Source organism: Polyodon spathula, chromosome 2, assembly GCF_017654505.1.
Source record: "Polyodon spathula isolate WHYD16114869_AA chromosome 2, ASM1765450v1, whole genome shotgun sequence".
Lineage (NCBI taxonomy): Eukaryota > Metazoa > Chordata > Actinopteri > Acipenseriformes > Polyodontidae > Polyodon > Polyodon spathula.
Genome location: NC_054535.1, coordinates 68685218 through 68707717, shown reverse-complemented (window position 1 = coordinate 68707717; position 22500 = coordinate 68685218). Strand labels below are relative to the sequence as shown.

Here is a 22500-nt window from a genome sequence, read left to right as displayed (position 1 = left end):
GGTAAAACTTTAGCAAGCACTTCTTGGAGGAGTTAGGCTGTTTGTTTGTTTGTTTACTTTGTTTTGCATGTAAATAAATACACAGGCACTGTCCTGTTTACACCTTATCAGTTGTGTGGTTACTTCTTTTACACCAGAAGACTGTGAAAAGGTCCCTGAAAGTGGCAAGCTTAACAGGTTTTCTACACTTGTTATATTCTTTACCACTGCTTTGCCTCAGTTGCTATAACCCATGGTGATCTACTTTTGCATGATTGGCTTATGATTGGTTGGGATGGGAAGGTTACAGAATATCTTCAGAAACGCTTGTCCAAGTCAGGTTATACTTGGCCATTTGTTATAAGAAAAGGCCATAAATGTATTTCTTTATTTAGTTTAAAGTCTATTAATCTTTAAAGTATCTGCTGTACATTAACAACTCATCATATGTTAAGTGCATTACAATACCTAGTGACATGTATCCATCTGTCCCATGAAACCAGTCTGTACAGCTTGATCTCACCTTGTTCCAATATTAGACTGGAGATTTTAGAACTTCGGTTTAGGTAAATTCTTTGACTAGAAGTCTTTATCAGTGTCTCTTATTCAAAACAGTTGCCAAATCATTTATTTCTGTTTAGCGTGACTCCATGGCAAACAGTATAGTTATAGATGAACAAATAGGAGTTAGACTGGAGTTTGTTATATGTATTTCATTAATAAAAAAAACAACTATATAATATAATCATTCTATATTGCATGTACATATCAGAATGGATTTTTGGATAGTATACCCGAATGCCCTTGTCAATGGTTCAGTGAATTGAATTTTAAACATTTGGAGGCAATTGAGGTGATTTATCTACTGTATTTAGTTTTATCAAATATAGTTAAGATACAGACATAATTTTACATATACTAGAAAATGAACTAGTAGTTTTGCCACTTGTTATGGTCTCTTAGAAAATAATAACATTGAAGGACTAATTCCTTGTGTTTTTAAGAACTAAAAAACAAACAAATGCTTGCTCTTAATTAACTCCAAAGAAAAGCTGACAGTAGTACTTTCTCTTTGCTCACTCTTTTGGATAGTTTGTCATTTGAAAGTAAATTTTAACTTTTAACCAATTGTGACACTGGCAGAACACACATTAGGCATGCCCTGCTTCAATGATCCCCCCTTAATCTATCACTAATTTAGGTGAGTCTCCCACCATGTCCTCTAAAACACATCATGATTGATATATACAGTTCGTGGTTCATTAGTTATTGGACACAACCACAGTACACATTGCTGGTGGAACAGGAGTGTGTAAATTGAAGTTTATAACTTCGAAGTGTACATTGGACTGACCAGGGAACCTATTTACACACCAAGCAAAAGAAAATGAATTATAGAATCAATGAAGTTGAATAAGCAGCTGGAATATGACAGATATAACTTAAGGTTGTTTTTCAAAGTGTTGTTCCAGTGTTAGTTTTGCCCTCCTTTTTTTTTTTTTTTTTTCTTTCAATCTCAAAAGTTACAACTTATGTTGTTGGTAAGAGTTTTAAATGAGCATTCCAACCTGTCGCTTGCTTGCAAACATCAACATTTTTATTGCAATGTTTTCTTTTCTTCACAAAACTCTGGCAATTGTTTGAATATTTGTCCTAGTGACTGTTTATAGTTGTTTGTGAAATATAAACTTACTCCTTAAATAATACTGTGGGAAGGACAGGAAGTTAAATAGCTTGTTAATAATTATTGATTTATAAATGCCGGCCTATTAATGTTTGGGGTGACACTGATATTCTGAAGCACATCTGTCTCATTTATAAGGTTGTCACAGGATTTTCTCTTGAAATTAAGATGCTCAGCAGCATAGGGACAGAATTATTAACTTTTTTTACTAGCTCAACCTTTGAACACATCCCTACCTTTGCTCTGAAGACTAACTCTTTCCCTCAGTCACTACAGAACTGGAGCAGCTGGAAGACTCCTTGGTGGTAAGTTTAAAATCCAAATGGAATGCTGAGGGTAAACTGTACCTGTGTAGAGCAAACTGACATTCAGTGCCCTGAGGCTTAATTATAACCATTTTATTTTTAGATTGGATTAAGGATTTTCTTGGTTGATACTGCCAGTGTTGAAGAATCAACATCATATAAACTGTAAAGTGTGTTCTATAAAGCATGTGATTGTTAATGTCTGGTAAAGACTGCAATATCGGAGTTGTCTTAAACAGTTTCTCTTGAAGGCTACAGAATGCATTATTTAAACTACCCCTTTTTAGTGGGGATAATGGAACGCACTGTATTTTGTGTTGCTTGGTGACAAAATTCTATCCGAGCAAGTGGGAAATTAATCGCTGTTGACTTAACAAACATGCTGGGGTAAAGAAAGCATTGCTTTAGGGTTTATTGTTGTAAAGCTGTGCATCTGATATGGTCCAGTGTTTTGCTTTTATTTTATTTATTTATTTTTTTGAAGATTTAATTGCAGCTTGAGCTGTACAGTGGCAGCTTGCGTTGGTGTGTAAAAGCCAGTCAGGGTGTAGCACTCACATGACTGCATTAGATACTGTAGGACTTGCTGCTATTCTCTATATTAGAATTATTTTTTGACTTACCCAAAGCTGTTTCCATAAGAGAGTAACAGCTGTTGCTCTTTACGCTCTGCTTTTTCCTAATAAAACAGTTTCTAATAATAAAGTCCCTTAATGTAGGTGTTTTTTTCCCCCAATTACACGCTTGACAAGTTGAAGGATGTTATGTTAATGAGGTAATTTACTTGTATACTCGTACGGCTAAAATTAAATGTTTAAATCGGCATTGCAAGCTAGACCTACATTTAAGTACCTTCTCTACTGAAGGTTTCTGCAACTGCCAGTGACCAGCGACCAGTTGGGGATCAGAGTAAGTATTTTCTGGCCTCTTGCTGGGTATTCAGTAGGTATATATCCCATACAGTATTTACAGCAAACAAATAACTTCCCTGAGTAGGCAACAAACAGTTGTCTTTAGACGGCTCCCTTGATTTCTGTATCCTACACATTTGTTAGGTTGTTTGTCTTCCATTCTTCTTCATCTTCGTCTTTCTTACCATACAAAATTATTTTGTTCATTTTTGGTAATACGTTTACTTGAATTCCAAGAATGCAGCTCTTATTGGAAACAACTGCTCTGAATTGTTCCAGCAGTAAAGCATACAGTGTGAGAGAAGATAACTGCAGCTAAGTTTAAAAAAAAAAAACTGAAAAAAAATGGCAAATCCTAGGGTTTTGCCACAACAAAGCAAACTTTTGGATTACCTGTACCTATATACTCAACTTTGTAATATGTGATGTTATAAAAAAAAAATTTTGTTATCAATTTGTTGGCCTAACCTATATTTGTATTAGCCTGCCTCTTTTTATAGTTGTTGTTGAACTCGAACATAAGCCAAAACCCTTTACCTAATTTTAGCTGCAGTAAGATTTTGTCCAGCATTTGTTCTGTCCACTTGAACCTTGGTCACCTTTAAAGGAGATCCTTGTATCAAAGCAGGTGTGTAAGAAATAACCTCAGATGCTTACAACTGGTACCTAATGACATTTTATTGACCTTTTGGTAGGATTCCAGTTCTGTAAGATTAGTCTGATACACATCAATGTTTTTCTAGGGGATTATTCAATGTGAAATGCCTGCACACATAACTGTGCCTCTTTTCTCTCCACAGGCTGCGCTGAGTATGTGTCACTGCTGAGAGTTGCTGCTTTAAACCTAACTATAGGAGGTGCTTTCCATTTAGACATTTCTGTAGAGTTTGTGAGGCTGGCCTCCAATCATGTCATCTGAGGTAGAGACAAACATAACCAACCAGACCGATGTGGCCCCTGTGAAGACCCCGTCAAAGAAAGAAAAAAAGAAAGGTAAAGAGAGAACTCTGTTAATAAACTTATGTATGATACGCATGCATTTAAATATTGTGTAATGTATTTGTTGGGATTTCTGAACTTGACGTAGAAACACAGAGCACATTGCTGAGCTGGGCTGCGCCAATGAGCAGCTACAGTACATTACTGTGCATTGTGTTGCCACAGTTCTAGAACAACCAAATACTACCTGATGTTTGAATGTATAGGCCACACCTTAATTAACAGCATAGAGAAAATAAAATAAATAAAAAAACATAACTTGAATATGCATGTCACTTGTTTAGTTTGTCTTCACACACAGTAACTGCTCTAGTATTCCATATGTAGACAGAATTTTAAAATGTAAAAGATAGCTATGAATACCATTTACATGGTAGTTTTTTTTTCCCTTACCTTTTTGTATGAAGTTGTTTTTCTTTTTCATGGTCTTGAGAAATCACCAGATTTTTACATTTTCTTCACCACCTGCTTCACGGCATAGAAAAAGCATAAACACATTGTATTAATAGTTTTGCAATGAGTCATAGCTGTGGTTCATGCTATTTCTATTTACTTTGCATTACATGCAATACAAAAGTGGATGATGTGTTCAGCCCCTCGATTTAGTTTCACCCAGACACCTTCTGTTACTTGCTCACCCACTTGAAAAAAGAAAAGATTAAGTTATTGTTCCATTTAGTGTCGCTTGTTCAGCAACCTTGACGTTACTCTGTTGCATAGTTGTCATTGTTGTGTTAACATTAATCAAATAACATTGCAAGGCATTGACTAGTTTTAGAAATTTGCAGCAACTGTGTATACTTATAAAAAAAAAAAAAAAAATATATATATATATATATATATATATATATATATATATATATATATATATATATATATATTAAACTTGTGCTCTGTGGGAACCTGCTGGAGGACTAGATTTGTGAGTGAAATATTTTTCAAACATGCTGAAATCATTCATACTAACAGATCAATTGTCAGGTTTACATAGCCACACAAGCACTCAAAAATGGTGTCTAATAGACTGTAGTGGGCGACATCAGACCAGAAACAGGAAACGACACAGAATGCAGGTTTTGAAATGGTGAAGGCGCTGATGCTCAGTTTAATAATGAAACAGACAGACAATAAAAGGTTTGAAAGACAAACAAAACACAGGACACAGCACTGGTAGACAAAATAAATAGACAAACAAAACGTACTATCACTAAACGAGACACTGACACACAAGGACGAATACTAAACTTACTACAGTAATACCTCACCAACCGCATATTTGCCAACCACGGAATTCAGTTTTCCTTTTGTACACCAATTTGCCAACCGCAGCATATAGATTTGTGTATACACGGTTTTGCATGGAAACATATGATGCATCCGCATTTGCTTCTGTATCTTGCACTCTCCTATCTCGCCAGTATATCCTCCCACCAGCAGTATCTCTCACTTTGTCTTGTGTACTAGTCATAGTGGTATGTGCATGAGGTCTCGTTGCTCCGTGTTAACTTGGAGTAATTGTCACCAGTCAACAACACCTTGGCCTTGAACTCTAAGGATTCAAGGTAAATAAAACATTACTAATTATTATGTTATAGTGTTTGAATTGTTTTAATGTTATGTTTATGTGTTTTTCATTTATTTAGTGAAGGAAAATGCAACTTGGATAGGCTTTGATAAGTGTAACCGCGGCCATGGAGAACCTAACCCCTTATTTCCCATAAGCTCTAGAATTTACCAACCATGGTTTTGCCAACCACAAGGGTTTTTAAGAACGTAACCTCCACGGTTGGCGAGGGCTTACTGTATTTTAATTCTCCTTCTCCACACCCGTTCCTTCACCCTGAAAAACACAACCCCGAGTGAGTGAAAACATGCTGCTTTTATGCAGCTGTACCGAGACTCGATTGCTAATCAATCATTCAATTGGAGTCTCGGTACAACTGCACGTGAATTAAGTTAGTGCAATTTCCCGTGCTCACATATTATTACATTTTACCTGCACGTGAAGTGCTGTGCAATCCTCGAGCCTAAATACAAATATACATTTCAAATCACTCGTGTTACATAGACCCATTTATATCCCATGTACCAATGAATATACACCAACATTAACACACTACATACAACATAAAACACAAATAAATAGCACAGGGGCAGGGCACTTTGCCACATACCTCACACCTGGCCTCAATGGCCACCTCCCCCCTCAGTCTCAAAGTTCCGGTCACAGTACCAGTTCAAGAACAGAGGCAACAATAAGTCCATAAGGGTGTGGCCATGGTTGGAGGTCCTTCACCCACCCCTTCTTTGTTTCTAGCTGGTCCCTCTTCTGGGGCTCCTACCTCACTTTATCCAGCAGGGAAATTGCTGCAGGGGAAGGTGGCCTCCTGACCTCTCCATCCTTCTTCATAGCCAGCAGCTCCTTCTTGTGGGGCTCTGGCCACACTGACCCCTGTGGTCAAGCAGAGCTGATGGTGACCCCAGGCGAAGCAGAGCCAGCAATCCCAGGCGAACGCAGCAGCAGACCCTCAGGAGGCGAACTTGGGAGGGGAGCCCCTGGCCATAGGGGCGGCAGCTGGAGCTCCACCTTACGCTCGTACCCTGCAACCGGTGGATCCCGGGTGATGCGGAGCAGCAGGCATCCCCGAGCAATGACAGAGTCAGGACCAGTTGTGGTGCTGTGGTTGGCCACTGTGGCAGTGGCTGCAGCGGTGCTAGCCTCCTTCGTGGCCGGGCTCCACTCAGCAGACTATGCAGTGGCTTCTGAGGAATGCCAGCATCATGTCCTGGACCTCCTTCTGGTGGAGGGAAAGGCAGCTCCTGTTCCTCTCCTCGAGACACTGACACACAGGGATGAATACTAAACTTACTATTTTAATTCTTCTTCACACCCAGTCCTTCGCCCTGAACACAACCCCGAGAGTGAAAACATGCTGCTTTTATGCAGCTGTACCAAGACTCGATTGTTAATCAATCATTCAATTGGAGTCTCGGTACAACTGCACATGAATTAATAAAGTGCAATTCCCCGTGCTCACATGTTATTACATTTTACCTGCACGTAAAGTGCTGTGCAATCCTTGTGCCTAAATAGAAATATACATTTCAAATCAATCGTGTTACACAGACCGATTTATATCCCATGTACCAATGAATATGCACCAACATTAACACACTACATACAACATAAAACACAAATAAATAGCACAGGGGCAGGGCGCTTTGCCACACAGACAGATAAATTAGTAACAGCAGCTACATACCAGAACCAAAGTTCATGTCTGGGTTTATTGAGATCCTGTTGCACAAAAGGTCAGATATGGTCTCTCTTTTATTACATGGATTTAAGTTTTGTGGGGATGCAGGAAAGTGACAATAAGTGCCTTATTCTCAAAACTTTAACTCATCTGTATTATTTTTAAAGTTTGTTTTGATGAATTAAAATAATGTTTGCTATGAATACCAGTCTTTTAAATAGTAATAAACTTGCCAGGATCACACAGTAAATGTGGATGATATGATGGGGATTCTTTCTGCTATTGAATTTAAGTCTGTATGACTAGGAAAAACCAAAGCCCTATCATATAACAGCTGTTACTAGAGAACACATCCTTGTGTACTTGGAGACAACTGTCTCCCTTGCTCGTATTAAAACCTTAATGCTGTCTCAGATTTTATCTGCTCAAAGAACTGTTCTGTCCGTGTACATTCAATGCACCCTGTAGTTGCACTTAAATATATACCAATATTTTACACTCGAGTCAAGCCATAAAACTTGTTTACTTGGGATTTGCTGACAAGACAGTTCCATGGTTTGTTCTTGTATTAAAATTTTTGGAAGTAGGTGGTGAGGGATTTGGTGACCAGAGAGGAGTTTACTGTCTATCTACAGTACATGCAAATATTTTTAACTGTGGACACAGCTCCAGGCCTACCCCACACAATGCTCCTCACCCAGAGCATGCAGGAATTGCTCTCTGCTAGGACTTCTTGCCATTTAATGAACTAAGGAGTGCTAAAGACTGTTGGTGGCTCCAGTGGCTTTTATTTTGTTTATAAATGCTTGTTGTCCTTGTACTATATACCCATTAAGGTTGTCATTTTTTGAAAGGCTGTTTGAATCAAGATTCACAAATTAAAATAAACAAAAATATGATTGCCCTAACTAAGAGAACCATTGGAATTCGAGGCAACTGCAGAACGCTTTCTCAGTTTATTTATTTAAAAAAAAATCCTGTTTCTAAATTTAACATTGTTTAGTTACATACTGTAAAGTCAACAGTCTACACAGCTGTACTTCTTATACCGTCTCTGTTGCTTTATCTGTGACTGGAATGTGACCATGGTGTGGTAAATGAGCCACACACACAGAGACACTACAGTGCTGCTCTGTAGTTTAAAGGCAGAATAATTTTTTTGGCAAAGTTACACGGAAAACAATGTTCCCTTTTACTGGTCTGCTCTGTGTCATTAAATTATGCATGCAATAGAATTTAAAGCTACTAGGTTTTAGTTGGCTGAACTTTCTGAGCTGTAGGCATTGCAGTAACATTTTCATAGGTTGTAATTATTCTGTTTATACTTTTACGGCTGGTTTCACAGCCTCCAGTTGATATTAGTCTTCTACTACCCAGTGTTAACTTAGGTAAGCTAGTCTAAGATGTTTTTCATCAGGATCTAGGAAACTAGCCTTTTGAATTCAAAGGCTTAACTAATGTATTCGTATTGCTGTTTAGATTCACTTCCTATAATTTTCTGTCATGGTCGTCACATTCTGGTGATTTTTTTTTTTTTTTTTTTTTTTAAACTCAGAAGGTTAAAGCACATCTGTGGCCTTGTGGCAGCGTGCTCCGCCCTTGTGTGTATTTTTGTGTTATGCTGCGTGTGGTGTGTTCATGTTGGTGTATAGGTATTGGTTCATGTGATATAAATGGGTCTGTGTAGCACAAGTGTGTTAAAATGTAGATTTGTATTTAGGCACAGGGATTGCACAATCACTCCACATGCAGAGTAAAGTGGGTAGTAATATGGAAGCACAGGGAGCACAATTAGTTCACATGCAGCTGTACTGAGATTCCAACTGAGTGATTAATTAGCAATCACATCCCAGTACAGCTGCATAAGAGGCATGTTTCACCCACTTGTGGTTGGGTGTTCAGTGTGGAGAGAAAGTCGGGAGTAAGCTTTAAAATAATAATACAATTACAGTTGCTATATGTGTTGAATAAGATCAGCACAATACTTGTTTGTTTAGCGTTCAGCACGTTTGTTAGTGTCTGTTTCGTTTTGTTTGTTTGTTTTGGCTACTGTGCCATTGTTATGTGTTTTTATCTTGTTCAAACTGTTATTTTCTGTTTTATTGAATAAATGTGCCACAGCTTTTGCTGTCGATTTCTTTCATCCCTTCCTTTCACTCGCAGTGCTGTGTGTTTGTTTCCAGTCTGACGTCACTGCTCAGGCCAGCTTGCCATAGGCCTACATAGGGCTCTAAGGATCACGCCTAAACTCTCAGTACATTCAGTATTCCAAAGTCCCCCTGGGAAAAAATACTCTTAGCAGATACAGCAAATACAGTTTTCTTACATTCTCTAGGGCAAAAATTTCAAAGAGTACTGAGAGTTGACGTGTTTTTGAAAGCTCTGTCAATGCCATAGGGTGCTAAACATTTTTAAGAAGTCACCGGATGTAAGGACTGAAAGAAAATCTGAATAAGATAACTTTAATATTTCATACACATTATCTTGTTCTGAACACTTCAAGTGCAAACAATTACCATGTGCAATTTGCAACATTTCTTGTGAGACAAAAATAAAACTTAGTGTTATTTTGATATAAAGCAAGCATAGCATATCAAAGTTTTGAAACAAGGTATTTTTTAGAAAAAAATTCACAACCCAGACTTCCAGTCATTGCTAAATTGTGGAAGCTGTTTTTTTTTTTTTTTTTTTACATGTTTGCCAATGTTGCGAGTCTGACCTGATTGCTTACATTTTGTCCGTGCAATAAGTAGTCATGCCTTTTCTGACCACAGCAAAAGGGCATCTTTGGAATGGAGCATACACACTCAGCTGAAATACCCTTTTACAGTTTTCAAGCACTGAATGGTTCCCAATTTCAATAAAAGGCAGAATACTCTGATTAACACATTTCAAACTCCTGGTTTAAGATCAAATGGTATACTAAAAATTGGGTATAAATCAGTAAAAACTGAGGTTCAGTTTAAAAAAAAAAAAAAATAATAATAATAATAATAATTCCTGTAAGTTTTTGGTACAATTTGGAATAAACCAGAAATACAGAATTGTAGTTATTCAGTATGTTAGACAGCAAAATGTTAGACAAAGTAATGTGAATCAATTCAATCTACCACCAGCTATATTCAGGGGTGGCCAAAAAAACCCTCTCTTTTCCCGTTTTGTTCAAGGCACATGTTTGAGTATGGCATCAACGTTGTCCTTGTGTCAATTGGGAACACAGTAGACCTTGTGCCCCACATACATCAATCGGCTATTTCTTACCTGTTACATACCCAGTAACCAAGTGCTGGTTTCTAAATTGAAACCATGTTGCATTTAAATAATGTATGTTAATAACAATATTGTTGCTGTTTGCTATTTATGAGGATTTTTCCAGTAGCAATACACAATGATGTGATGCCCATTCATGCTTGTGTTTTTTTTGTTTTTGTTTTGTTTTCCCTGTTAGGCCCGGAGAAGACAAATGAGTTCTTGCTGGCTCGATTCAAAGGTGACGGCGTCAGATATAAAGCCAAGCTGATCGGTGTGGATGATGTCCCAGAAGCAAGAGGTGATAAAATGAGCCAGGATTCCATGATGAAGCTAAAGGTAGTGCACGTGTAAACCCTTTTTTGTAATTAAACTCCATCAATATTTTTGTAACTAATTGAACTGTATCCAATGTTTTTGTTTCACGTGATTGACTTTTTCTTCTTGGTCAATTTGAGCCCTTAGTTTAAGCATTTGATGTAAATATCAATGTTCTATAAATGAAGGTCTTTGTTTGACATCACATCAGTACAGTCTCGTTATAAAGCAAGATGGATAAAGTAGCTAAACGGTACATCATTGTGAATTGTTTCTACTCAAGCTCATAGATCTGGATACTAATATTTAACTTACAAAACAATTAACATGCAACTGGGCAACAATAGTGTTCAAACCAATGATTTCACTGTTAGTGACTTTATTATTTTGTGTTAGGAATACAAATATATCACTTATGTTTTGTTTTAAAGTTCAACATTAGTGTTTCATACATGTTTAATGTTGCCAAAACATGTTACAATTTAACCAACATAATATTTCTTGCATTGAAACACAAAATGGCTAGGCATACCTGTAAATGCAAACTTTTTTTTTTTTTTTTTTTTTTTCTATATTACACATTTGATCTGATGGCAAATGTGTTCCTTGCTTTATAGGGCATGGCTATTGCTGCTCGCTCCCAGGGTCAACACAAACAGAAAATCTGGGTGAACATTTCCTTGTCTGGTATTAAAATCACTGATGAGAAAACAGGGGTGAGTCTGCAAACAACTTGCTCTCTACAGTACTATTAAACCAAGCTTAAAATGTACCAAGTTCCAGCTGAAAAAGCTGGGTCAACATATTTGAAAAATATATTGGTTCATTTATTTCACTAAATAATGTTCTTAAAATATCAGTTAGAGAGAGCTTATCACCAGGGCAATCATAACAATATATAAAATAGTATTGAAGTAATAGTATTAACAATATATTGAGTGTATGTAATGCTGGTGACCAAGCTGCTTTTGGAAGGTCATTTACAGTGACGAGTGAAGCATCTTCACCTGAAATCAGTATTAATGTTTAAAACACATAAGTTACAAAACCCTTTTTTTGGTGTCACAGTGCTAAAACCATCTGTTCTCTCTCCACTCTTAAAGGTAATAGAGCATGAACAGCCGGTCAATAAGATTTCCTTTATTGCTCGTGATGTTACAGACAACAGAGCTTTTGGTTACGTTTGTGGTGCAGAGGGGCAGCATCAGTTCTTTGCTATAAAAACATCCCAGCAGGTACGTTGTGTGTGCGTGTGTGCGTGTATAAGTATATCAGAAAAGTTCCTTACCGTAACCCTGGTTCACTGAAAGAGAAGACAACCACCAATATTGCCTTTGGGAAATTCCTGTCACAGGTCAGGTACTCGCTGAGCATTTTATGTCAAAGCTGCCGATAGGCCCCTCCATGGGGTGATGTCCTCGGTCCTGCCTAGGTTGATGGAAAGACTCCAGTTCCATAGACTTGTTCATATGGAAGGCTGTGATCACCTTAGGGAAGAAAGCAGAGTTTCTACATAGTGCCACCCTGCTCCCTTCATCCCAAATATGCATACAGGATCTGTGCACCCACAGCACCTGCAACTCACTGACCTGTTCTGCAGAGGCGATAGCCAAGGCTGTCTTCATAGACAGATACTTCAACTCTTTGGAGTGTATGGGTTCAAACTGGGCCTTTGTGAGAGCCTCCAGCACAATATAAAGGCTCCATTCGGGGAGAATGTCCCTCTGTGGAGGGCGTAATCACCGATCACCCTTGAGAAAATGGGTCGCCAAGAAATGCAAACCTGGCGATACATAATCAACGGGGGCATGGCACACAGAAATGGTAGAAGGTGTCCTACTGGCATCGAGCAGTTCTTGCAGAAACTGCAAGATAACTGGCATAGGGCAAGATGTGGGGTCATGAAAACACCAGTCCTGAAAATATATCCATTTATACGCATGTAACGACCTAGCATTCTGCAACGTTCCCACAACCATGTCAGATAGCCTTATGGCTGACCGGTGGTCCCATTCAGGGGTCAGATCCATAATTGGAACATGCCTGGATCTCCCAGGGCTGGTCTTGTAGGAGCTGGCATAGGGTCAAAAACCAGATTCTCCTAGGAACACCAGGAGCAGCGATGGCGGGAATGCGTAAAGGAGCAATGAACTGCTTGCAACTCCAGTGCATTTATGTGCAGCGATGTCCAACAACCTGACCAGTACCCGCAGACTCCTCTGCTGGCCCAAACAGCACCCCAGTCTGAATTGGATGAGTCCGTCATCACCACCTGGCGGCAGTGGATTACCACCATCCTTACACTTTAGCACATGCGAGAGGCTCGCCTCTACTAGCGCAAGGCTTTCCAGCATATGCGAGATACAGTCAGCCGACGGTGTATGTCACGTTTGGGATGTATCTGGAAGACATTGAGCCACACCTGAAGTGGGCACATATAGAGTAACCCCAGCAGCTGCGACCATCAGACCCAGCAACTTCTGACAGCAAAAGTACTATTGCCCCCTGCTGAATCAGGGCTTGGCAATTTTGAGTGGCAGCCACTCTGTCGTCTGACAGATAGGCTTGCATTGTAAGGGAGGGCAGCCAGAGTACCAGCTAAACCATACCTTGCACTGGATTTAAATGGCTCAACAGATGTTCTGTCATTATTGCCATATGGGCCACTGCCCCTTCCTGCGACTGGGGACAGCTCAGCCAGTCGCCCAGGAAATTTAACACTGATTCCCTGCAGCCGCAAGGGGCTAGGATGGCATCTACATACTTTGAAACTGTGCAGGGGGCTAAAGATAGGCCGAATGGCAGCACGGAAGACTCGAGGACGCTTCCTTGAAAAGCGAAGTAGAGATATTTCCTGTGTGCATAACGAATAGATACGTGAATGTGTCCTATAAGTCCATAGTAGTAAACCCAGCCGGACAGACTGGAGAATGTGATGGCGTGCACAACAGGTGTATACAGTGGCAAGCGAGCCTGAGCTGCAAGCCTTCAGGGTCCCTGCTGGGGCTGCTGAGGCTGAGCCCGTTGCGGGGACTGCCTCTGAGATTGCTGTTGTGTTGGAATCCCATATCCAGCTCCTTCCTGTCATTGAAGGTAGGCCTGGCTGTTGGCTGCCGCGGAAGCCTGAAGGCGGTGCCTCAAGTCTTCATGCTGTGCAGTGGGGATTGGAGCTGTGTTGGGCTCACACAGCAGTTCAGCTATGGGGGGAAAAACAGTTACCATGCCAGGCTGGTGAGCTGTAAAAATGTATTTATTTATTTATTTATTTTATTTTAACCAATCGCGCCGAGTACATGGTCTGAAACAAGCCGATGGATTCAGCTCAAGTGGGGGGCAGCAGAGCTGGGTCCTGGTGATGGAATCTTCCTTCCTTTTCAAGGCAGTAAAAGAAAAAAAACACATACACGCACACAACAGCAAAGCTGTGAGGGTAAATAGAAGAGACACCACATCAACGTGGGTGAGCTGAATTTTTAAGAGCACTGAGCAGAGGTGCACCTTTAGCTGCAACAGCAGAGGAAAAAAACACAAAACAACATTCGCTGTAAGGTTAGAAAAGCTGACTACGATCGCAAAGCAATGCAGGCTGTTAAAAAGAAAAAGAGTAAAAGCTGCGCAGTTGTGCATCATTTAGAACAGAGTTCACAGAAGCAGAGTTTCTGATTCCAGGGAAGTGGGAACCTGCTTCCAGCAGTAAAAATCACAGCAACTGGACAAGAGTGTCTAGCCTGGACTGCATGCAGTCACACAATTTGGATTGCGCATAGCCTACAGCGGTGTAGAGCACAGTCTACAGCAGGGCTTCTCAAACTCGGTCCTGGGGACCCCTGTGTCTGCTGGTTTTCGTTCCAACTGAGCTCTCAATTACTTAACAAGACCCTTAATTGAACTGATAATTTGCTTATTTAGACCTTTTTACTTGTTTTCAGCTCTTAAACAGTTGCAGAGTTCAAGTTACTTATCAGATGTTATAGCTAACTTGAAATATGCAACTGTTCAAGAGCTAAAAAGAAGTAAAATGGTCTAATTAAGCAAATTATCAGTTCAATTAAGGGTATAGTTAAGTAATTGAGAGCTGGGTTGGAACAAAAGCCAGCAGCCACAGAGGGTCCCTAGGATCGAGTTTGAGAAGCATTGGTCTACAGGCAGAGGTCACTGAGCATCCAGGACACTATGCACACCAAGGTACTAGACACCATGTGCATCGAGCACCAAGGGTGCTATGCACACAGAGGTATTAGATGCTGTGTGTACCAAGCACTGAGTACCGAAGTAAACTAAACAAATATTTGAAAATAAATTTGTGTATATACAAAACTGTGCAACTGAAACATGTAAATAAGTATCAATTTTTTAAAATAAATGGGTTTATATTTCAAACCAAAGCTATGCGTTTAAACACAGGCATAGTATAATCAAAATTACTGAATAAATAAACATTTGAACAGAATGGGCTTCGTTTACAATCATTTACAAAGTCGGAGTGATATGAGCACCGTGTGCACCTAGGCACCGAAGTACCAAGGGCTGAGCGTGCACTGAGGTACCGAAGCACCGTGGGGCAACTAATGTAACGGTGCCTACCCTAACCTTGTCAGCACGCAGCATACACCAGGGGAGGCACACAGGTTGAAGAAAGCCGCGGCGGACGAAAGCTCAGTTCAGTTAGGTGGGGCAGCCAGCAGCCGGCAACCGACGAGGTCTACTCAACAACGGGGCAGGTAGAAACACAGCCCTGGTGGAGGAAGTATATGGCTGACTGGCTGTGTTTTTTTTTTTTTTAAACACAAGCAAAGAGGGGTTATGCAACAGGGTCAACACACAGGAGGACACGCTACAAAAACACACACAAATAATATTTATTTTTTAATTCGCCCAAGCTGCGTGAACAGCAGCTGGTGGAGTCACTCAATGGCGGGGATACGGCTAAGCTGAGCCCTGGTGGAGGAATGGTGTTCTCCCTGAGAGTGTAGGCTGAAAAGACAACACACACACACACACACACACACACACACACACACACTCTTAATCAAATACTGCACAGGCAGTTGCTCACACGTGACATACAGTTGTAGTACAGACAGTCTGCAACGCAAGCAATGCCGGCAGTCAAAGAAAGGAGCAAGAAAAACTCAAAATTAGAGCTGCTGATTCCACGAAAGTGAGAAGCCAGTTCTTGGCACAATGCAAGGGAACTGCAGTCAACTCAGAAGAGCTCTTTCAAAAACAGACTGTAATACAGAAGTTCACCTTACCGTAGGCGAGAGGCAAAAGAGAAAATGGTCTCCGTGGGTTGACTGTTTAATCCCTCGGTAGGCGGGACCGAGGACATCACCCCACGGAGGGGCCTATCGGCAGCTCTGATATAAAATGCTCCATGAACACCTAACCTGTAGCAGGAATTTTCCAAAAGAATATTGGTGGTCATCTTCGATTGAAAGGAAACTTTCACATTCAAACTTCTCAAGGCAACACTGGGACAACTAAACTGGAAAAACATTCTATAGTATGTAAGCTCATTTCTGAACATGATGATGATAAACTATAATGTGTGTGTTTTTTTTATGCAACAAGTCTTTTATTTGCATGTTAAACAAGAACATGTTCAGGTACTGTTTTATTGTGGTTTGACAGTCACTGAAAAACAATGTATTGTTTCTCTACAGGCAGAGCCTCTGGTTGTTGATCTGAAAGATCTTTTTCAGTTAATCTTCACGCTGAAGAAAAAAGAAGGGGAGAGTCAGAAAAAGGTTTGTATGTAACCCAGCTCTAATATATATACAGGCTAACTTCACTATAACAAACCCCCATGGGACCTGGAGAAATGTTCGTTATGTCAGATTGTTCACTATAATACGGTTTGGCATTTTTCTGTATCAGAATAATAACAAAATGGCAAATTTGAATTGATATCATCAATATATAGTACTTTTATGAAGATTCCTTCACATTGATCAACACTTGCATGGTATTGTGACAAGGTACTCGTGTCGCATGTAACCGCATTGCAAGACAGAGAGACATTGGAGTTGGAGTTGAAACGCCTGTACAGGATTTATTAAACACAAAACAAAGTAAACAAATGGGTCATGAGACTCAAACAACGATGGTAACGCACAGAGGACACATACAGAAGATTGTACTAAAGGCAAAATAAAACACAGTCCAAAAACTACAAACAAAAAGGTCCACACAAGATGAGCACTAACCTTACTGAACGAGGTGCCCCGCTCCAGGAACCTGCTACACCTGATTGAGGACCCGCACAGCCAATCACTCGCTGTCCTTTCTCTCAGCCAAACCTAGCAGGCAGCAAGTCTCGATCGAACAAGTGCTTGTAAACAATCATTTGATCAAACATAACAACTCGCTTCCACATATAAATTACACCAACCCTAATTTCCCTCTGTGCAGGCATATTTACTAGAAACAGTAAAGAAATGAAAAAGGAAAGAATGCACACTTACATGCTGAATATAGTAGTTACATGTCCTTTCTCTTGAAAAAACTATCCACCATAAATTGCTCCTCATGCCCGTTGCGTGGTTGCTGTTTGTGTGAAGAAGACAGGCAACGATTGCATTCGTCCATGCATGATTCATACTACAATAGGTCATCTTCGAATTAGTCAACCATGCTCTTTTGTTTTCACTGAGAGAATAACACACTTGACACTGGAGAAAGTTTACCGTCAGTATGTACTGACATCCTTGTGTCTAGGTCGATCCTGTACGTGATCGTTCTAATAGGGCTAATTTCCAGTGTGTGTGTGTCATATATATATTATATATATATATATATATATATATATATATATATATATATATATATATATATATATATATATACACACACGGTGCCTTGCAAAAGTATTCAGACTCTCACAGTTTTCACATTTTATTCCTTTAAAGCTTGCAGTCATGACACTTTGAAGTAGGAATTAATGGGTTATATACACAACCTACTCCATAAATTCAAAGCAAAAACAAAAAGAAAGAAGTGAATCAATAATTAACATGAAATAAAAATGGGAAAAGTCATGATTGCATAAGTATTCCAACCCTTTGCTGTGGCAAACCAAAATTAATTCAGGTGCACAAAATGACCTTAACGAGCCACACAATTAGTTGAATGGCCTCTGTCTGTGCAATATTAGTGGTTCTCATAATTTCAGGATAAAAACACCTGTCTCTGTGAGGTTCCTTGGTCAGGTAGTGAATTTCAAGCAAAGCTTTCAAAGCAAGTCAGGGATAAAGTCATTGAAAAGCACAGATCAGAAGGGTACAAAAAAATGTAGAAGTCTCTGAATATCCCTATGAGCACAGTCTTCTCAATCATCAAGAAATGGAAGGTGCATTGTACCACTCAGACACTGCCTTGATCAGGCTGTCCCTCCAAACTGAACAGCCAGACAAGGAGGAAACTGATGAGGGATACCACTGTGAGGCCATCGACAACTTTGAAAGAGCTACAGAGTTAACTGGCTGAGATGGGAGAAAATGTGCATCAATCATAAATATCCAGAACACTTCACGAAAGTAGCCTGTATGGCAAGGTTGCAAGAAGGAAGCCATTACTAAAAACAAGCCATCTCAAAGCCTGCATGGAGTTTGCAACAAAGCACCTGAGTGATCCTGCAAAAATGTGGCAAAAGGTGTGTTTTTGGTCTAAATGCCAAGCGTTACGTTTGGCACAGACCCAACACAGCACATCTCCCAGTCAAGCATGGTGGTGGCAGCATCATGCTATGGGGATGCTTCTCCTCAGCAGGGACTGGAAAGCTTGTTAGGATTGAAGGAAAATGAATGGAGCAAAGGACAGGCAAATACTAGAGGAAAACCTGTTTCAGTCTGCTGAAGACCTAAAGCTGAGGGAAAAATTTACCTTTCAGCAGGACAATGGTCCAAAGCACAAGGCCAGAGCTACACTGGAGTGGCTTAAGAATAAGAAAGTGAATGTTCTTGAGTGGGCCAATCAAAGTCCTTGAGAGAGCTTGAGCAAATCTGCAAAGAAGAATGGGCAAATTGATACAAATTATAATATATATATATATATATATATATATATAATATATATATATATAATATAGTTGAGTCCTGGAAACCGTCGTTAATATCGACGTTCAGAAAAAGTCATTCAGAGATGGTTGCAACGTGTGGCCGAACCACGTGTGTATATGACATGTACCGTCCAGACTCGGTATAAATTAGATAATTAGTCAAGAAGGCTTGGTAAAAAAAAAAAAAAAAAATCCTTCTATTCTGAAATAATAAACCAAGTGGGAAATAGAAGGAAAGAATTCAGAATATTTTAAAGCCCAGCATCTGTTGAGGTTTATGTTGTAGGAAAATAGTGCCCCCTAGTGAACCTCTTCTGAATATTTTCCAACAGAGAGCTTCTATTCCCATTCTACTAAATAGTACAATCTACATTAAATGACTTAATAAATCATTTACGGTGACTGGTTATAATTAGAAGAAGAAAAAAAGCAATTTGGAGGGTGGAAGCATTAGGTAAAGCTTTTTGAACAATTTGTATAAAAAGAAAACATATATATTCTACTGGTTTTTATGGCTGAATGCAAACAAATTACATATAAAACCCTTACCCATGCTTTCTGTGTTTAGGATGAAGCAGGCAACAAGCTGTAGGCATTGCCTTTGTAATACCACCACTGTGCTTGTTACTCTGTCTGTATTTTAATTTATTTACTATTGGAAAGATTTTTTTTTTTTTTCAGAATGGTGAGGATGCCTTGCTGACTATTGAAAACCAGGACAATAAAATGAAAGTAAGCAGTTAGTCATTGTTCACATTAAAGTATTCTACCCACTTTGACAGTTAAATAAATATTAATTAAATTAATCCTAGTGTTCAGCTAATGTACTTGTTGTTTAGTTTCATTTTTGGTCTAGGCAGGCTGTTCATATTAAACCACATACCCTGTACCATTTTTGGAATCTTTTGGTTTGGAATAAAGGTTCAAGGCTATTAATCACCATATAGAGAAAAATGTTATCCACTGTCAAAATAAGCCTAAACTATTGGGCCATGATCAGGTTTGTCCTGCTTCCACCAGCTTACCTCTGATGTCCCCTGTTTAATTCGTTGTTACAGGGTGTTGAACAGCTGGATCTGTTTGGAGACATGTCCACACCTCCTGACCTGCACTCCCCTTCTGTAAGTGGGGGGGGGGGAGGGGGAGGGGGGAGGGGGGAGGGGGGACTGTTCAAGTTTGGTGAGACCACTTTCAAAGTTGAAATTTAAGGGATTTTTCAACACTGTTCAAGTTAATGTCCCAGCTCAAAAATAAAACAAAAAAACAATACAAGCCAATATAGGGCATGCAGTACACTCGGAACTGAAAAGGGAAGGTAAAAAATTTTTTATGAGTGCATACATTTACTCACAATTCTCCTCGTAACATACCTTAAGACTGTTAGCAATTCCTGGCATTTTTAAAAGAAACCAGAGAGTACCATCCCATTTCATATGCTGTTCATTCCTCATACTTTTCCATTCTCTGTACAATGTACCTTGTCTCTCAGTTTGTTTTCACTCAGATCTTGATTCATAAATCGACAGTTCAGGATTATTTATTCAGACTGGATTGGTCTGAAGATCAGTAGGAAAAATCTAATTTCTGTAAACTGGAATGGCAGGGCTGCTAAGTAAACCCCTCCTCGGTTTTTCTTTCAGGTGCCTTTCAGTACATAACTATTATCATACATGGAACACAATGGCTGAATGTTGTGGTACAGGTCACATTATACCTTATACATATATATATATATATATATATATATATATAATAATCTATATATATATATATATATATAATATATAAATTATAGACATGTAACATGCTAAGTCTGTACATTGTACCACCTCTTGACACAAATTAAAAGGTAATGAGGTGTGTTTAAAGGTTTCCAACAAACTTATTTTAATTCAACTTTGCTTGAATAAATTTAATAAAACACATTACGTATTTGGTTGTAACGTACAAAATTGTGCTTATTTTGAAACTTGTTATGCAATACGTTATGTTCGTCAGATGCTTGTTTTGTTTGTTTTTTTTTTTTTTTTTTTTGTTTTGTTTTGTTTTTTTTTTTTTTTAACAAATACAACTATATTTAATAGGAACACATTTATTAACTGGTGGTAGCACAGATATAGAGAGCTGTTCCTTGTTGGCAATTAAATGCTTAAACTGTAGCATTTTATGACTGAAGCACAGGGACCCATTTAACGATTGTAATGATCTGTAAGCGAATCATGAAAAAAACTACTAGGCCTAATTGCTGTCAGTGCTGTAAGGGTAAGGCAGCCTATTCATACTTCCACTATTTTGAAAGTTAAACATGGTGAGTACAGCTCCAGTCATGAGCTCGAGGCAGTGTGAGGATTTCCACCAAATGTACAGCTGTGTAGTCTGTTTTTTACCGATACATTTCAATGGTTCAGTTTTATTGATAAACTGGTAATGAAGAATGGATGTGAGGGTTTGGTTTTGTAAATATTGAGTGTGTGCAAATAACGTTAATATTTTGACAGGAATCTGATTTCTAGTACCGCACAACGGTTTATTGGTTTCATATAAACTCCTGTGAATGTGTGTTGCATGCATGCACGACTAGAAATGCAGAATCTTACATAACGTGCAGTATCCACTTTCAAAAGCCATTGCATTACAAATTCTGCATATTACTTAAGTTATATAAAGATGTTGTTTATGAATTGTTTGTCACCGTAAGAACCAAGAGACACTGCACATTCACTTTTCTCTTTTTAAATAATGACAATTTATTACACTTATAACCAATTAAGACTGTCTTTTTCTTTTCTTGATGATTAGGAAAGTAAAGATATCCTATTGCTGGATCTATCCACTGAAATTGACAACAATCAGAACTGTGTAAAAGGAAATCCCTTCTTAGAGAATTGCATCACTTCCTGTTCCTCTGTCCCTCGGCAGAGGCCGCAAACAAATGTATCACCTGACAATCCCTTTTCTTCCCAACTGAGTTTTTTTCCTGCACCAATTCCTGACCCTTTTAGTGACGATCCTTTCTCCAAAAATAGCCAATCAGCACACTCTAACTCAATCATTTCTTATAAATCGTCTAATCAGAACAAAGAAAATTCAAATCACTTTCTTAGTGGCCCAAAGGTAAAGAGTGCCATGAATGGTGACACTGATTTCTTTGGTCAGCAGTTTGATCAGATATCAAACAGAACTGTCACGCAGGCATTAACTAATGGCCAGTGGCCCTTGGAAAATAAGGTTGCAGAGGCAGCAACATGGACTCAAAATGGGATCCTGGAAAAGGAGCAGAATGGTCTGCCAAACATAGCCATGCAAAACTCATTTGTGGAAAGATCTGGCAAAAACCCACCACTACAAAATGGTGTGAAACAAGACGCCCAGATGAAGTCGGATCCTTCAAAGTCTCATCTATGCGATTCTGTGATAATTAGCCCTCCACCGCAAAGTACAAAGCCCGGACGAGGCAAGAGAAGCGTCAAGGTGAAAGCATGACCCCAGCTTCTCTGCGTTGCATGAAGCCTGTTTTTGTTAGCACTGTGCCAACTGTGTGTTGAAGTTGCTGCCTTTAGACTTTAGACGGTCAGTCAGGCTTCAGTGGTAAGCTAAATGTAGCATCTGTAATTGATTCTAAACAGCTTTGCTGTCAACTGTATAGATACTGACATCAGGTTTGTAAAGCTTTGTTGTGTCTGACCTTATATATTATGCAATTATATTATTAATATAATCCTGAGGTCTGAGAAGAAGG

At 39.2% G+C, this 22500-nt stretch overlaps 1 protein-coding gene across 4 annotated transcripts in view; it reads left to right on the top strand.

Moving 5' to 3' along the window:
• The window catches only part of LOC121299575 (disabled homolog 2-like), a 61396-nt gene that overhangs the window by 29987 nt on the left and 8909 nt on the right, over positions 1-22500 (top strand). For 3 of the 4 annotated variants that reach the window (XM_041227380.1, XM_041227371.1, XM_041227388.1), the window contains exons 2-9: positions 3680-3872; positions 10584-10723; positions 11320-11418; positions 11806-11937; positions 16369-16452; positions 19443-19493; positions 19820-19882; positions 21561-22232. In XM_041227380.1, coding sequence (XP_041083314.1) covers positions 3788-3872; positions 10584-10723; positions 11320-11418; positions 11806-11937; positions 16369-16452; positions 19443-19493; positions 19820-19882; positions 21561-22232 — 1326 coding nt within the window. In that variant the 5' untranslated portion in view covers positions 3680-3787. The remainder of the gene's footprint in view (positions 1-3679; positions 3873-10583; positions 10724-11319; positions 11419-11805; positions 11938-16368; positions 16453-19442; positions 19494-19819; positions 19883-21560; positions 22233-22500) is intronic. The other variant, XM_041227398.1, reaches the window with a different exon arrangement.